Raw genomic sequence first — 17,818 nt, forward strand, 5'->3', positions numbered from 1 at the left:
GGCGATGGGCGGGAAGGAGGGGGGCCAGCAGCTACACGGTTGCGCAGGCAGTGAGCTCAGCGCTCCAGCCGCTCTGAACTAGGGGCGGTGCCTGGCGGGGGGAGATGTGGGGGTCTGGGGGTGGGGGCTGCCTGGGCAAATCCCATAAAGGGCGGCCCCGGCTGCCCCGGCTCCTGCACTCACGCCGCACCGCGGAGGCGCTCGGAGACCAGCGAGTTTGCAAAGAAGGGACGTCCCCTCCTCTCCCCCAACAAGCCTGAACGCCGGGCAGGGCTGCGGACTTGCAACCGGCTGTGCCCCGACTCGGAGAGGAGACGCGCCGAGCCCGGCAGCTGGAGCCTCTCCTGCCACCAACTCTCTCAACAGCGCCAGGACAGGGGGGAGCCCAGCCAGCTCCTGCGTCCCGCAGCATCCTCCCCACCCGACTGCTGCTGCGCTCCGGCCATGGCAAGGGCAGCGCCTCCTCTGTAGGGACTCCGAGACCTCGCCGCGCTCCTGCTGCAGCCCCCTGAGCGACTGCTCCGAGCCTCTTCCCGGGCGCCTGCGTCTCGCCCCCGAGCCAGCTGCTCCCTGCGCTCCCCCCGCGCCTCTCTGCCCGAGCACCGGCGTGCAGCATGGGGACAGCCCCTCCGCTCGCCTCCCTGCTGCTGGCGGCGCTGCTCTGCCCCCTTCCCCCGGGCGGTCGCTGCAGCCCCGGGCCGCGGGAGGAGCAGGAGCTGATCGTGCCCGTGCGGCTGGACTCCGCCGCCGAGCCGGCTGCCAAGAGGCTCTATCGCCTGGACGCCTTCGGGAAGCGGCTGAGCTTGGAGCTGGAGCCAGACAGCAGCTTCCTGGCTCCGGACTTCAGGCTGCAGTACTTGGGCAGCCGCCCCCGGGAGGAGGAGGCGGTGCCGGAGCAGGGAGCCTCGCTCGGGAACCAACCCGCAGCCGACTTGGCGCGCTGCTTCTACTCCGGCACCGTCAACCGGGACCCGAGCTCTGCCGCCGCCCTCAGCCTCTGCGAGGGGCTCCGAGGGGCTTTCTACTTGCAGGGGGAAGAGTACTTCATCCAGCCGGCCAACGCCTCCCAGCAGCAGCTCCACCTCCTGACCCGGCGGCTGCAGAGCAGCGTCCACCAGAGCGGCGGCTCCAAGTGCGGGGTGACAGACCAGAGCTTCCCCCTGGCCGCAGAGGGACAGCAGGAGCGCGTGGGCCAGACAGGTACTGGGACCCAGGTTGACTCCCATGCAGCTTCTCTCCCATTTACTCTCGTCGAAGCCTCAGACAGGCTGATGACTTGAAATTGACACGTCCTCAGGGGCGTGAATATCTCGTGCGTGTTGGAGAGAGAGACCCTGGGGAGGGATTTTCAAATGACCCTTTGGCTCTTTTGACAATTCCACCCTCCATTTCCGAGCACATCCCCGCAGGCAGGGATGAAGACATATTTTTGTACTCCCTTCCAGCACATTAAGTATTTCTCCCTCAGTAACCTCTAGCTGTACTGCAGGTTGGTTTGGAAAAGGACAGAAGTTTAGTGCGATGAAAAACCATATATCCTACAAATATAGAGTGTGTGTATGGATGAACTGTAGCCAAGACTGTCATCTCAATTGCATGTGCGTAAAATCAGGAATAACTCCTTTAAAGTCATTTGAGTTACGCTGGTGTAAATGAAGAGACTCTGGCTCACTAAATAGGGGAGTAAACAAAATATAGACCCAAGCAGAGGCACATTTATTGTAAATGTTGATACAAATAATCCCACCCCCTAGTAATTAATGTACAGTATGTTCATTCACAACAACGACTCATGTCCCTGACACAGGTGTGCAGCAAAGAGAGGGGAAGTTACAGTGCCTGACAGCCCAGAAAGGGCGTATGAATGGGGGAGTTTAATCATCTGACAGGAGCAGCACATGGGAAGGGGGAGGAGAGAGGAGTGGAACTGAAAGTCAGAGGAGGGCACAGTGTCCTACTAGGGTAAGAGACGGTGCTGTTGCAGGGTCCCGGTAGCAATCGGGTTGCTTGGCAGGAGCCTGGAATACTGCACTGTGCTTTCCACGTGGAGCCCAATGATCTCATTCAGACTTCTGAGTCACCCTTTTATTTGCAAGGGCTCACCTCATACGCTCTTGGCCAAGGTTGCTCTTTACTGCATCAGCAAAAGTAACTTAGTGGATGAGATTATGTTAAAGCTGCTCAGGTTTCAGTTTCAGAGGTCAAAACCCCGCTACTTCAAATGTAGGTGTGCAGTCATTCTGCCTTTAGTAATAAAGTAATGTGAAATATTTCCTGCCTTAGATGCAAATTTTGTTTGTTACTGTATTTTGTTCTAGTTCCTTATTATAATCATTTACAGTAATGTTTCTGGACAGGCTATTCATATGCAATTTCCCCCTTTTTTCTTTTTTAATATAGAAACTGGAAGCACAAGGAAAAAAAGATTTGTGTCCAGCCCTCGCTATGTAGAAACCATGCTTGTAGCAGACCAATCCATGGCAGAGTTTCATGGCAGTGGATTGAAGCACTATCTCCTGACTCTGTTGTCTGTGGCAGCCAAATTATACAAGCATCCCAGTATCCGAAACTCTATTAGTCTGGTGTTGGTAAAAATTCTGGTCATCTACGATGAGCAGAAGGGACCTGAAGTTTCTTCTAATGCTGCCCTTACCTTAAGGAACTTCTGCAGTTGGCAAAAGCAACACAATCCACCCAGTGACCGACACGCAGAGCACTATGACACAGCAATCCTCTTTACCAGACAGGTAAGGGAAAGGAGAGGAAAAGTTTGGTCTTCCTTTTACAAACAAAGCAAGCCTAACATTTTTAATTACATTCTTCAGAAAAATCACATTTAGATTCAGTTGTCTGAGATTATTGACTCAAACAAGTGGGATAATAATTAACCACCTTTTTGTAATGTTCTGTTACTTCAGATGAAAGGCACTTTATATGCAGCATATTGCTGTTTTAATATATGGATTATTTAGCAAGATTTAGCACTGAAATTATGGAATAAGTACAAGCATTTTTGCATTTTCCAAAGGAGAATTTTGCCATATTATCTACTGAAATTCTGAATCTTAATGCTCTTTCCATAAATAAAGGCAAACTGCCAAGGCTGAATGATTCTTGCCAAGGTTAAGTTTGACTGGGTTAAATGAAACTGCTTTCTTTTTTAAAGGACCTTTGTGGTGCCAAGACATGTGATACTCTTGGGATGGCTGATGTGGGAACAATTTGTGATCCAAACCGCAGTTGCTCTATCATAGAAGACGACGGATTGCAAGCTGCCTTCACAACTGCCCATGAACTAGGTAATTCAACTTTGACATGAGATTTGAATTAATTTAAACTAGTCTGATACCATAAAGTAAATATCTCATTATGTAATGGTCTGTATGTAGGGTCCAGTTCTGTTCTCAACTCCTTCTAAAGTCAGTCAGTAGTAGACAGACAATGGCATATGGCAGATTGCAGGAGCTGTAGATTTGACTGCAATTGCAGAAACACCATCTTTCTTAGATTGGCAAATGAGACAAGCAAAAATAAGCTGGCATCTGTTTAAAATTTTGGAACTATTCAGATAATTCTTTTAAATATCTAAAATGCATTCAGTGATTAGTTCAAGACTAACATTTAAATAATATATGCTAATGCATAAAACAAACTTCCTAAAATTTTATTTATTTATTTATTTGTTTTTAAAGGCCATGTGTTTAACATGCCCCATGACGATGCAAAGCAGTGTGCCAATATTAATGGTCTAAGCCGGGATTCCCACATGATGGCATCTATGCTTTCCAATCTGGATCGAAGCCAACCTTGGTCTCCGTGCAGTGCCTACATGATTACAACATTTTTGGATAATGGTCATGGTAAGTTTATTAAGCTTTCTATTCAAGTTTGTACACTTAGCGTTTATGTGGCATCTAAATGTATCTTTGTTTTCTTCCTACTTAAATAAAAACTAAACTAAAAATGAAGCAGTCCCCTCCTTACAACACTTTCTGTTAGAGAACTCCAGTACAAGGTTATGCTTTTACTTGACTGCCAGTAACATTAAAGAAGTCTTTAACTGGTTCACATAATTGTTGGTATAATGAAGGCTGAACAATTATTTGAACAAAAAAGCTAAGTGCAATCAAACAAATAAAATAATTTTTTTCCCATTCAAACTGGCTAATTGATTACTATTTTTTCTCCAGGTGAGTGTTTACTGGACAAGCCCCACAAACCTATACAGCTTCCCTCTGATCTCCCTGGAACTTTGTATGATGCCAATAGGCAGTGCCAGTTTACATTTGGAGATGAGTCCAAACATTGTCCGGACACAGCCAGCACGTGTACAACTTTGTGGTGTACTGGCATCTCTGGAGGATTGCTTGTGTGCCAAACTAAACACTTTCCTTGGGCAGATGGCACCAGTTGTGAAGAGGGGAAATGGTGTGTGAATGGCAAGTGTGTAAACAAGACTGAGAAGAAGCATTATGATGTAAGTATTTTTTAAAAAATCTAGAATATGCAATAATATTTCAACAAGATACATAGTTTTGATTTCTGATAATGAGTAAATTGAGGGTGGTAGCTAATAAAACATAGAAGGAATCTTGTGCAAGGGGCTCGACTTAATTAAGAGTTTTAGTGTGGTTGTTATATATATATATGTTGTTTATCATTTTAGACCCCTGTCCATGGAGGCTGGGGATCATGGGGACCCTGGGGAGACTGCTCCAGGACATGTGGTGGTGGAGTGCAGTACTCCTTTAGAGAGTGTGATAACCCAGTTCCAAAGAATGGAGGAAAGTACTGTGAAGGCAAACGGGTGCAGTACCGATCGTGTAATATTGAGGACTGTCCAGATAATAATGGTAAGTTGGAGTTGATCTTTGACATGGAGGAAGGGGATGTTGGGGGCAGGAGAGATGATGGGGGAGGGGGCAAGACAATTAAAGATGAAGATCTAATGTCTAACTAATTTTTCTCTTATGTATAGGCAAAACTTTCAGAGAAGAACAGTGTGAAACACACAATGACATTTCCAAATCCCCTTTTGGAAGTGGACCTGCAGTGGAATGGACACCCAAGTTTGCTGGAGTCTCTCCAAAGGACAGATGCAAACTTGTCTGCAGAGCAAAAGGCACCGGATATTTCTTTGTTCTGCAACCTAAGGTATGTTTTAAAATACGTGTTATACATTAAATTTTAAGCAGGAATTCTTACCTTTTCTGATTATTTTTTAAAGTGGAGTCAAAGGATGTGCAAACTAAAATATTGTAATCACAAGCTTTTAAAACATCTTAGCCAGATTTTCCCTTCCTCTGTTCTACAGGTAGTCTAATCCCATCAATACAAACTAGATTTAAATATGTGGACATGCTGCTTTCAAACTCAGTCACAGCTTTTTAAACTCACATACTCATCACATTTTATTATACTGGGGTTTTTACAGAACATTGTGTTTCTATTATTTTATTCAACTTTTCATAGGTCCTTCAGCCTCAGATTAAATATCAGCTCTTTGTCTCACATTCCTAAAAGGCTAACATTAAAACGGTCAAAAGGAAATACTTTTTAATGTAATATATTTTGGCAGTGGAATTGGGAACCAATGGCTTAGCAAGATTAAAATAAGAAATAAATACACTTTTTTAAGACTAGCTTCTACAGCTATATGCTAGGTAGGATACTGTTGAAAGGGCTATCAGTCCTTATGCTTCATGGCCCAAGACTGACCCAACCGGCTTTAGGAAGCAATGTCCTCCCTTATATGGGCTTAAACCATTTAAAGTTGTCCCTTTGATAAACACTGACATTAAATTAATTTCTCATGTTACCACTGAGTTTCAGTGTTGCAAATGGAATGAAGTAGCACTGCATACTTTAAATGAATAAGTTTTACTTTCAACAGTAGCTATCTTCAGAATATGAAGGGGTGGGAGACCTGTTGCATCCATATTTTAATTTTATTATCAGTGTTTGCAAATAAAATGTCCATGTTCTAATCAAAGGTACTATTACTTTTTAATTTTTTTAAAGGTTGTGGATGGCACCTCATGTAGCCCAGATTCCACTTCTGTCTGTGTGCAGGGACAATGTGTAAAGGCTGGTTGTGATCGTATGATAGGCTCCAGTAAGAAATTTGACAAATGTGGTATCTGTGGAGGCAATGGATCTACCTGTAAGAAAGTGTCGGGCACACTTGTTAGTGCAAAGTGAGTTTACAAATACTGTTACTCTTTTCATCTGCAGTAGTTAATATTTTGCAAAATAACCTTTCCGTTTCAAAGACCGGTATTGGCTCAATTTACTCTTAGAATTGAAAATTAATCTTTTCAAATCAGTTGATTAGTTATAATTTTTAAAGTAAAATCCCAATTAAATTAAGTGCATCATACAAAGACCTCCTGTATTGTAGCAGTAATTTAGGATGTGATTCAACAAAACATTTATGCACATGCTCGTGGCCTATTGAAGTTAATTGGACTTGAGCATATGTATAAGGTAAAGCTCAAAATTTAGTGTTTTGCTAAATTGAAGCCTTAATCAGTGGAAGACTAAGGACTCAATATTTGCATTTTGTTCCCTGTAGACCTGGTTATCATGATGTTGTCACCATTCCTGCTGGAGCAACCAACCTTGAAGTTAAGCAACGAAATAACAGGGGTTCACGACATGATGGCAGTTTCCTTGCTATTAAAGCTGCTGATGGCACATATATTCTTAATGGTGACTACACTCTATCGACATTGGAACAAGACATTACTTATAAAGGCAGTGTTTTGAGGTACAGTGGCTCATCTGCAGCTTTGGAAAGAATCCGCAGTTTCAGCCCACTGACGGAACCTTTAACTATCCAGGTTCTGACTGTGGGTGACTCACCTCAACCTAAAATCAAATATACCTATTTTGTGAAGAAACCACTACAGTCTGGGTCTGAGAAAGCTTCCAGCAAAAAGAAAGAATCTTTTAATGCCATCAAGGAGACCATCTTATCTGAATGGGTTATTGAAGAATGGGGAGAATGTTCAAAGTCATGTGGGTCCGGTTGGCAAAGAAGATCTGTCAAATGCAGAGACCTTAATGGGCAGTCTGCCACAGACTGTGCAAAAGAACTCAAACCAAATGATCTCCGACCATGTGCAGACATGCCCTGCCCACAGTGGCAATTGGGAGACTGGTCACCATGTTCTAAGACATGTGGGAAAGGATTCAAGAAGAGATTATTAAAATGTATGTCTTATGATGGCAGTATGTTGCCACAAGAAAGCTGTGACCCTTCAAAGAAACCTAAACATTTAATAGACTTTTGCAATGTTACAAAGTGCACTTAAACAGTATTCAGTTGGGAAAGCTAAAGATTTTTTTTTCCAGAACAGTGCACTGAAAACAAGAGAGTTAGAGAGAGCATGTGTATCTTGCATATAAAAGTCATGGTGGGGATTCATTGAGAGGGGACAGTACAAATAATTTTAGGGTGGTGTTGCATCATAAAAATATCCTGCAAAGTGCAGATTTGATAGCTTAGCAAGCCAATGTCACTGACTCTTTCATCTTCAGTAGATAAAGCCCTAAGGCATTATAATTTCCTTTTTAAGTCAGTTACAAGTTAAAGAAAACAAGCAGGGGCCAAACTGAGTTTAAGTAAACATTTCAGATTCCCCTCCCCCCCTTTAGATTTGTGTTGTGGTACTGTTCAAGTCCCTAGGTTTTTTATGTGGGTGGCTTGGGATGGGGGGCAGGAGGGAGAAAATAGCTTTTGTCTAAGCTTAAAATAATTGGTCAAAGCTTACCTACCTCACAAAGGACAAAAAACAGGATTAGAAAAGGAGTTTCAACTACATTGTTCATGGCTGCTATTGTTTCAGAGATTAGTTTTATAGAAAAATAAAGCCATATTCTCCACAAGTAAAGAGTCAAAAATATCAAGAACAATCATTCTAACTTAGCCTAACTTAACCTGCAGACAACTAGAATGTTCTATTTTTAAGCATCTTTGTATCACCCCAATGTTTCTATCCATTTCTCTCATCCATGCCGATGTAGTCATTGTGACATGCGTAACCTACAAAGCTGGAATAAGTGGCAATCTCCATGGAACAGGTACTCTCTAAAAGTTGTTGCTTTTGGTGCCTCCTGACCAAACCACTGGTTTCTCTGGTTCAACTTTGGTTCTACCATACTGTCAATCAAAGTTATGACAGTGAAGGTTTGAGCGCTGTCTCAAGTTCTAACTTTTTACCATGTTCCGGCCCACACTAGCTTACTTATTTGTGTTATGCTAGAGACAGATCAAAGGAAAAAGAAATTCCCAATATGCATGGGAATCTCTAATATATGACATCTAATATTTTTATAGTGCTCAAATCACTTTTATAAGGCGGGAAAGACAAAGCTGAAGGATAGCGGGTCCATCCACAGCAGTACACTAGCAGTTGCTTAATTAAAAGTTTGTGCCAGTCCATAGACTATGAGAGAATATGGCTTTCCATATGTATATAGTAAAATATATTACTATAGATTATATGTACTTTATAAGTATTTTATATTTCTTTACCTTCTGGGAAGGGTTATAGTTTGTAATAAATGCGTATAATGAACCTATTTATTTTTATACTTCCTGTGATCTTCTAAGTTATCGCTTTTTTTAAAAGGACATATAACAAGGATAGAGTATTTATACAGTATAATAATATGTTACTAGAGGTAATAAATGAACACTATGAATTTTTGAAATTGTGTTTTTTATTTCTACTTTATATATTGATTTTTTTACTCCAGTGAAAGTACCTAAAATCTAGAGTAACATTTTCAAAAGTGACTAAGGTATGTAGGAGCCTAAGTTTTATAGGTGCTTTTGAAAACTTTTCCCATGGTAAAAGAGTAATCTTGGGTTTTGTTCTTTAACCACCAACAAGGTGCCCAGCAGTGATTTCATTTTTTTAGGGGAAAAAATGGAATATGAGTTAATTGATATTATTGACTTTAATCGGCTTACAGATGGGACAGAACTTGTTCTGTCAGCTTGTGTTTGTAACCAACAACATTTCTACAAAACTAGCTAATTTGCCTGCAGAACTTAACATACTTTAAAATGTATTACTGGGAAAGATGCATTTAAGTTAATAATAATTAACCAAAAGTCAAAAGTTCCCTTAAGCAAACTTCTTGAGGGTATGATAAGCAGACTCTTTTAATTAAAAGTACATTTTTAATGAACTGCTCTAACATTTTTTGTAATATGCTCAATAATGCAAATCAGAGTTTAAACATCCAGAAACTGATTTTTGCTCCCTTATTTCTAACCCAATGCCCGCTGATCTCAAGAGAAAAACTACTATTGAAGTCAATGGTAATTTTTGTCTTTGGTTTTGAAAGGAGCAGGAGTATGCCCAGTGTGAAAATTGCAGGCCTCTTCCTGCTCTCTGAAATCCAGTTGAAGTTACATCTGTTAAGGGAAAGTAAAATTTGGCACCGTGTCCTTTAGAAATCTATTAAAAGTGCCTCGACAAATGTTTGGCCTTCTGTGTTGTGAAGCAGTAATTATCTGTTACTCCACGGGTGATATCCTATCCCCATTAAAGTCAGTTGTGCAACATAGTACCTTTTCCTTGCTATGTTGGCCAGGGGACCTGAATTTGCACTAAATGTGATTGTTGTTAAAATATTTTGTAGTGTTTATTTCTAACTTTATTTGTGGTTTCAATTCCATGGTCTTTCCATGAGAATTGTAAGAGTAAATATTGTTTTAGTGTATCTTATTGCCACTAACATTAAATCATAGCTTTTTTTTTTTAAACACTACAGTTGATAGGTGAGAAATCAAATGATAGCAGTTTGCAAAAAAGACAGTCTGTTTTAATTTTACACTGCACCTCTCCTCCATATCAAATTTATTTTCTAACAGATACCAAGTGCACATAGCCTAAGTGCTTAGTTATGCTTGCACAGTTCATGCTATCAATTTGTGAACCCAGTGAGTTATAGTAATAAAATTCCAGCAATATGCTGTAGTTAAGGAATGGGCTTGGGCCCAAGATCTTTGGTTGGTAGTCAGTGCCTTACCCAATACTACATACATCAACCAAGAATAAGTGTGCTGTGTAGGGCTAACAAAAAGAGGAAACTGTTTCTCACAAGCATACCTATGTCGATTAAAGGCATTCCATGGTGCTGACATCCTCTCTCCACTCCCAATAAAAGGCTGAAAAGGCATTTTTAGGGAGGGAAATTATATTTTACACACACTCTTTCAGGCCGAAGGGAGCTCAAGCAAATTAAATGCAGCAGATCCTATTGTTGCAAAAAGTTTCATCAGACCTTTTATTTCTCTATACATTTCTAAAGTGCCTATGCCCATATTATCTGGGTACTCTAATGATTAGAATGGTCAGTATCTTTAGCTAAGATGTAAATGAGGTGGTGGTGGTGGGGTAGGATTCTAAACATATTTGTCCTATATTAGAATTAACGATATAAATAGCAATGACGATTTTATTTGCATTCATAAAAATGTAATGAAATAATAAAATGTTATGATAGGCTATTTCCTATATTGGTGTTTGTGGCGCAATGAACACAAACACAGCAGTGCAAAGGTCAGGTCATTACTGAAATTTGTAGCTCAGTGGACCAGGATGACATTTTTAAATTGTAGTTTTCTAGTTAGAAAACAAGAGCGGTAATATTTTTCTTTCACCAGTTTATGAACTCTTATCAGTTGTGCTATAACACTGGAATATGGCTTGTAAATTCATTCTTTATTTTTTTAAATGGGATTTGGTTACTGAAAGAGCATGTACCAAATACAGTACTACATTATTTTAAAAAACATAGTTAAAAGAAAGTCTAGCACCATGAAAGGATACTCTCTTATGTGACACAGCAAGGGGAAAATAAGCAAAATAAACTGGACGTGATTTATCTGTGTGGCAGTTGAGATGGCAAAGCAATTAAATTATATCCTCTGTAGTAAGAGTCTGCCAATGTATAGTGCTTATTGCAAAGGATTGGCCTTCACAGTATTCCTTGTGGATGCACCTTTTTTGAGTTAGAGCCTCTAAACATTATTACTGACTTATTTAATATGAAATTAGGTACAGAAATAGAGAGGTAGAAAGGCAAGGTGTGTGCTTATTCAGAGGACATTTTAACATAGGAAATAATCCTTAAAGGTATCAAAAGCACTTTGTTAGAACCTGATCCAAAACTGTTATTTAAATCAATTCAAAGTGTCCTATTGTCTTCACTGGGCTTTGGAGAAGGCCTTTTGCAAACTCCAGATGGACTATTTTAGCCCAGCTTTACTAGTTTCCTCACCCGACAGATTCAGAGTTAACCACAAACACTGTAACCTGCATGCCCTTTCCCTCTAGGTTCATACCTGGCATTGTTCATTGGGTGTATAAGTATCCAGCAGCCTCTCTAGTAAGGCAGATAATGAGCAGGCACTCTCCTCTTCTCATTTACCATTTCCTTCAGTTCCCCGATGTTCTTATTTATTCTCCTCTTCTACCCACACCCCTCCCGCCCCTCCTTTTAAATTGAGGTTTAATTCCAATTGGGTACAGATGAAGAGGCGATCTAGTTACAAGGATATTTCTTCAGCAGATCCCATTTTTTCAGTTTAACCCTTTGGCAGTTGAGGAGGACATTTATCTAGATTTTAACTGAGCTAAACTTGGCTGTCTCAGCAATACTACCAGCTTGGATTTATTGCCAGAAAATGAACAGCTGTATCTGAGTTGTGTGGACACAGGAGATGAACCATGAGTCATAAAATATTTTATGCAGAATACCTACCTGGAAGTGCCCAAATGAATTAAATCTGTTTATCTTAATCATCTTCTAGTTCAATGCTCTATGCTATACTGTGCCAGTCCATCCAAAGACTGCACTATCTTCCAGTTACTGGTAGGAGCTTATCTGGTGCTAGAGCAGAGGATAAGTGAGAGTAACAGCAATTACAATAATATTTCTTGAAGTACTGAACTTCTTTCACTATGGGGTTTCCAGGTACTAAGATTCTGTGATCCAAAGTCTTTGGGAGTCTTTTGGTGGAGTTCAATGAGCTTTGAGTCAGGCCTTAAATCTTGTAAGATTACTAGACTCAAAGAACCCTATTTTAAATTTGGGCATCTAAGTTAGGGAGCAGATGGGCATTTGAGTAGGAATGTGGATATGTAACGTTCCCTCTCCAGCTAATTAGAATGTCAAACTGTGTGGCATTTGGGAATCCAATTAAGGCTCCCCTATCTGGGAAACGGACCCATAGTCTGAAATAGGGACAGATGTCCTATATAGTATGTCAGTTGCAAGACTAGGATATTTGGAGCTGACATTTTGGTTTAAATGATTGCCATATTACTAAAAGCAGAATTAGAAAGGACTTAATTTGATCCTAGAGATAGAGAGTCAGGACCTAATTCAACATTATTTCAAATGTGTTAATGATTGATGGAAGACGCCGCATGCAATGCATGCTCCTATATTCCCATCCCTATGGTCTAAGCATAGTTGTGAAAGTAAGTACATTCTTACCTGAATCACAATTTTGCTGCTGTTCTGCTGATTGTAATTATGTATGGTTTCAGACTATAGACATTATAGATGTTTTTGAATGTCATTTTGAAACAAAATAATTTAATAAATATAACTTCTAACCTTGTATTAAAAAGTTGTTGAGAGGAACGCAAGTGGTAATATTAATCATAAACTTCTACTTGTTTATCCATCTGTAATATGGCTATAAGAAAGAGAAAGAAATACAACACCCACTCAGTGAAATCAGCAGGAAGACGCCCATTGACTTGAGGTGCATTGCAGGATAGCACTTTCTATATCTAAAAATAGTAGATTATTCATTTTCATTTTTTAAAAATGAACCAATTAGGTTTACACCAGTCAGTGAGGCACTAATTCAATTTCATTGTCATGTTAGACGTGAAAAAGTTGTTGATCACTTGCAATTGCAAACATGCCTGAGGCTATGTCTACACTACGCAGCTTCTAGCGACACGGCTGGGCCACTACAGCTGTGTCGCTAAAAGGCGCACAGTGTAGCTGTGGTTTGTCAGCAGGAGAGCGCTCTCCTGCCAACAAAAAACTTCCACCCCCAACGAGCGGCGTTAGTGTTGTCGGCAGGAGAGCGCTCCCACCGACAAAGCACTGTTCACACCGGCGCTTTTCATTGGCAAACTTTTGTCTTTTGGTGGTGTGTTTTTTTTAATACCTCTGAACAACAACATCTTTCTTCATACGGGAGCTATTCCATACACCTAATCATTTTTGTTGCCTTTCTTTGTACTTTTTCCAATTCTAACATATCTTTTTTGAGAGAGGGCAACCAGAATGGCAGCCACGGTGTGGATGTATCCTGGGTTTATATAGTGGCATTATCATATTTTCTGTCTTATTATCCATCCCTTTCCTAATGGTTCCTAACATTCTGCTAGCTTTTTTGACTGCTGCTGCACATTGACCAGATGTTTTCATAGAACTATCCACAATGACTCCAGTGAGTCCCTGAGAACAGATAAGTGACCGTATCCTATGTTGTGTGACTGGCCCTAGTCTGCTAAAAGTGAAGATCAAGAGTGTGTAGTGGGGGGAAGGGATGCAAACAGTGGCACAAACTTAGAGAAAGCCCCCAACTCCATCTGGCGAGGGATTGGAAAACTGTGCTTTAGAGCCTTTGGCAGGCGGCGACTGGGAAGTTATAAAGCAATACTTATTTTGTTCCAAATATTGGTTTAATTCCTTTATTTACACAATCCAACTGACATTGGTTTAATAATACAATGAAATTAATTTCTCCCTTATTGAGGAGATTTGGAATTTGTGGGGTGGGGGGAGGCAGCAGATTAGGAAAGATGAGGCTGAGGCAATATAAAAAAGGGATTATAAAGAAAATGTAAGTGTTCCATCTACATTGATCCAAAGGGAGAATAGGGGCTTTGAGGCTCTTGAAGGAATTTTCCTGTGAAATATTGCAGCAGAAAGAGTGGGAGCTTTGAGTATCTCTAGAAGTTTGGCTGGGAGGAATGGGGACCGAGAGAGCCAAGATATTCTTGGGTCCCATCAATTTTGATTTACGGAAATACCAGTGGGTTTTTTGGAGATTTGACTGAATCTGCTACCAATCTGCTAACCCTGTGTATCTCACAGCTGGACTGGAAAAAATTTCCCCTCCCTCTGAAACAGTCATTGGATTAGAAAATATTCCAACCTGAAGAGAGCTATATTCTGGCCCCACAAAGCCGTCAGATGGAGACGCTCAGTGGTCAGGGAGTGTGTCTGGACTCTAAGAAAATCCAAGCCTAATCCAATCAAATCCCATGTTTAGAAAAACAATTTGATAATATGCCAGCAGTGAGAGTAACATTTAACATGAGCTCAAAACAAAATAATTATTCTTATTGGAATCACTGACTGTAAACCTCATTGTTTTCAGTCATGATACATATTCTCTCAAATCTAATGCAAAGGAGATTGCAAATAAAAACAATGGCTAAGATCTGCGGGATAACCACCACCACCTCACATTCCCTCTCAAGGTAACAGATGGAGGGGTCTCCCGGGGATTAGCTGCTTTTTTGAAACTATACAGCAGGTTTCACCCTCTAGTGACTGTCCAATCTGTACCAGCAGGTCAACTGTAAATGGGGAACAGGACATACCCCCATAGGGAAGACAGATTGCAGTGCCTGATCAGTCAGAGTAAGTGGTTGGGGAACATAAGAACATACATACTACAATGGACCTAGTGGCCCAGTGATGTCTGGGTCACAATAACGGGGGTGGGGGAGAAGCTAGCTCTTTGTCTCTAGGAGTGCCTTGGCTGAATGGAGTGAATTGGGGGGGATTCCAAAGGAATTCTACCTTTGAGAATGAAAAATAATGTGCAATTTCATAAATGTTTCCATGCTCAGGCCCTGCCTTGGGGTCAGGGCCAGATTAATGCACGGGCTTTAGGGGCTGCAGCACAGGGCCCTGGCCTAAGGGAGGCCCCGGTGCAGCAGGGCTCAGGCAGGCTGCCTGCATGCTGTGGCCCCACGCTGCTCCTGGAAGTGGCTGGCTGCTGGTACGTCTCTGTGGCCCCTGGTGGGGGCGGGGGGAGACAGCTCCCCGCACTGACCCCACCCCCAGCACCGTCCCCACAGGGGCGGCACTTGCGGGGGCGGGCAGCGCACGGAGACACGCTGTCCTCCTCCCACCAGGGGCGTGCAAAGACATGCCAGCAGCCGTCTGCTTCTGGGATTGGCATGGGGTCACAGCATGCAGGCAGGCAGCCTACCTGAGCCCTGCTATGCCGCCGTCCGGGAGCCACCTGTGGTAAATGCCTCCCGGACAGAGCCTGCACCTCGCACCCCCTCCTACATCCCACCCCCCTCCCCCTGGTCAGAATCCCCTCCTGCACCCAAACTTCCTCCCAGAGCTTGCACCCCTCACCCTCTCCTGCATCCCAACACGCTGCCCCAGCCTGGAGCCCCATCCTGCACCCAAACTCCCTCCCAGAAAGAAACTAATATAACAGCTGTTCTAAGATAATTCAAAATAGCCTACTTCTTAACTTAACTATATTCTACATGTTTTACACTGAAATATAACCACAGAACGGCTTTATGTTAATTAAAAGGCAAGTTTAGTATAGCGTTAATAGTCTCAATGCCATAAATGTGATCACTTTGTTTTAAATTAGGAAAAAGACTTGTATACAGGGTCCCCACAAAATTTAATAGCCCTGGTTCCACAGGAGAGTTAATCTGGCCCTGTTTGGGGTTTTCACCCAACTGCTTTGTGGGAGGGAACATAGATCTTCCTAGTTTTGCAGATCATCCTGGTTTAATCTCCTCTCTTGGGGAGACCGGGAGTAAATTGTCCAGGTTTGAAATGCAGAGATTCAGAGTATCCATAGCTTTTGAGGCTATGAAGATTTGTTCCATTGCAGAATGCTGGGAACGTAGTAGTGGATACTCAGAGGATTCTGGGAGTTTCCAGTGCCAGGAAAGTGGATTCTGAGATTTTTATTCAATTTCATTTGGAGGTCAAGAAAGAGATTCTGGGACTGAAGATGATTTTCTACCCAACACCTGGACTACTAAGAGATAATGGTTGGATTTGGCTGCCTTTGCAGTGGAGGAGGGATGTTTAACCTACAGAGGTACCTATCAAACTAACTAATAACTTGCTTGTCCACCTGTCTTTCTGCCTATCTAGATGTCTGCCATTCAAACTCTCAGGGTGCCTTTGTCTTTGCCTGGCTTTGTACTTCAGTGGCTCCCTGCCTATTTGCTTTGTTGCCTGGCAATTCCCATCCTGCTTTAGTTCTGCCTAAGGCTATGTCTACACTACAGCAGCTACAGCGGCGCAGTTGCACCAATGCAGCTGTGCCACTTTTGTGCTTCTGGTGAAGACACTTTAAGCCGACAGGAGAGCACTCTTCATTAATAATTCCTGCCTCTGTGAGAGGCGGTAGCTATATCGCTGGAAAAAGCCCGACATAGTGCTGTCTACACTGGCGCTTAGGTGGTATAATTTACGTCGCTTAGGAGTGTGGATTATTCACACTCCTGAGCGATGTAAGTTACAGTGAAGTAATTTATAGTGTAGACATAGCCTCAATGTCTGACTAGTGAGCTCCTCTTTGCTTTTTGTTTGGATGTTTGAAGGAACCCCTAGAGACCAGCCCTGATTCAGTGGCTGTCTCTGTCTGTGCATACCAAGACACCTCCCCCTTCGTCAGTTTCATATTGAGGGGAGGACACAGTCAATGGTTCCACCACTGCTCCACCCACCTGTTGATGGGCTGAGGGTGGGGAACCAGGTACAGAGCCTGTGCTTTACCACACCTGCTCAGGCCAAGATGTGGACAGGCCATGCAGGAGGTACGTATTTCCTTTTAACTCTCTGTGTGGCCACATAAGGCATGAGCTGGCCCTAAATAACTAAATAAAATCTTGCTTTTTCAAAATATTTTAGACAATAGGCAGCATGTGAAACTCTTCCAGTTGTTTGCTGATCTCTCAATTGAAAGCAAGTGAATTGATGTAGACAGTTTTGTGTAAGTGCCAATAAATATACAATATAGAAAAAATAAAGTTTTGCCTCAGTGCCATTTCAGCTGGCTGAAGTAATTAATCCTCCCTCAACAAGGTTTATGACGGAAAAGCTGACAAAGCCTAAATAAGACCCAACAGAGTCAGTAACACTATAAGTGAGAGGATGGCAGCATTATTTTTTGAAGACAATACATTGTTCTATGCTAATTTTAAATTATTTTAAATTAAAGTCCTCTGAAACCCAGATGTGAAGAAAGACATTCCCATGTAGAAGCAACAATTACTGCAGACTTGTTTAAACTTTTATGTAACATCTTATAGTCATTATGTACAGACATTGTTCCCTAGCAATAAACTGTCTGTACTCTACAGATGCACAACTTCTTCAAAGGGACAAAACTGCCAGATTATGGAAAAATTCTAAGGAACATTTCATAACATTTGATTTCTTCCTCATGAAGTGATTTTCCACCATAGTTTGGTCTTTTAATATTGGCAGCAAAAAAGAGAATGGGGCAGAAAAAATGATTTGTTAATGAGCCATATGTTAATGGTAAACACAAATTCCATTATATTTTACAGGGAGCACAATCCTGCAATTTTTCTCCCATGAGTAATGCCACTGAAGTCAATGGGACTACTCACATAAGTAAGGGCTATAGGACTGGATCCATTATTATTAGCGAAGAGAAGTCAAGGAGTGCCTGATGAGGACCGTAGCTGGTAATGGCACAGTCAGCACGTGAGATGTGTTGTTGTTTTTTGAATGTCTTTAA

The 17,818-nt window shown here is 41.9% G+C and overlaps 1 protein-coding gene across 1 annotated transcript; it reads left to right on the forward strand.

Moving 5' to 3' along the window:
• Positions 1-392: 392 nt before the first annotated feature.
• Positions 393-8,718, forward strand: LOC113406620 (A disintegrin and metalloproteinase with thrombospondin motifs 1-like). The gene is made up of 9 exons (XM_026652321.1): positions 393-1,200; positions 2,401-2,747; positions 3,167-3,299; positions 3,693-3,860; positions 4,191-4,477; positions 4,667-4,853; positions 4,979-5,154; positions 6,022-6,197; positions 6,575-8,718. Exons 1-9 carry the CDS (start codon positions 615-617, stop codon positions 7,314-7,316), a joined length of 2,802 nt encoding a protein of 933 aa, XP_026508106.1. The 5' UTR covers positions 393-614; the 3' UTR covers positions 7,317-8,718.
• Positions 8,719-17,818: the final 9,100 nt, after the last annotated feature.

The sequence above is a fragment of the Terrapene carolina genome, unplaced genomic scaffold (genome assembly GCF_002925995.2).
Source record: "Terrapene carolina triunguis isolate 2854851 unplaced genomic scaffold, T_m_triunguis-2.0 Scaffold32, whole genome shotgun sequence".
In the NCBI taxonomy this organism is placed as follows: domain Eukaryota; kingdom Metazoa; phylum Chordata; order Testudines; family Emydidae; genus Terrapene; species Terrapene triunguis.

What these genes read in the sequence shown, in the direction of transcription:
- LOC113406620 (XM_026652321.1), top strand. Translation starts at nt 615, where the DNA reads ATGGGGACAGCCCCTCCGCTCGCCTCCCTGCTGCTGGCGGCGCTGCTC. An exon ending in CAATCCTCTTTACCAGACAG is followed by an intron (nt 2,748 to 3,166) that starts GTAAGGGAAAGG and finishes TCTTTTTTAAAG; the next exon opens with GACCTTTGTGGTGCCAAGAC. An exon ending in CACAACTGCCCATGAACTAG is followed by an intron (nt 3,300 to 3,692) that starts GTAATTCAACTT and finishes TTGTTTTTAAAG; the next exon opens with GCCATGTGTTTAACATGCCC.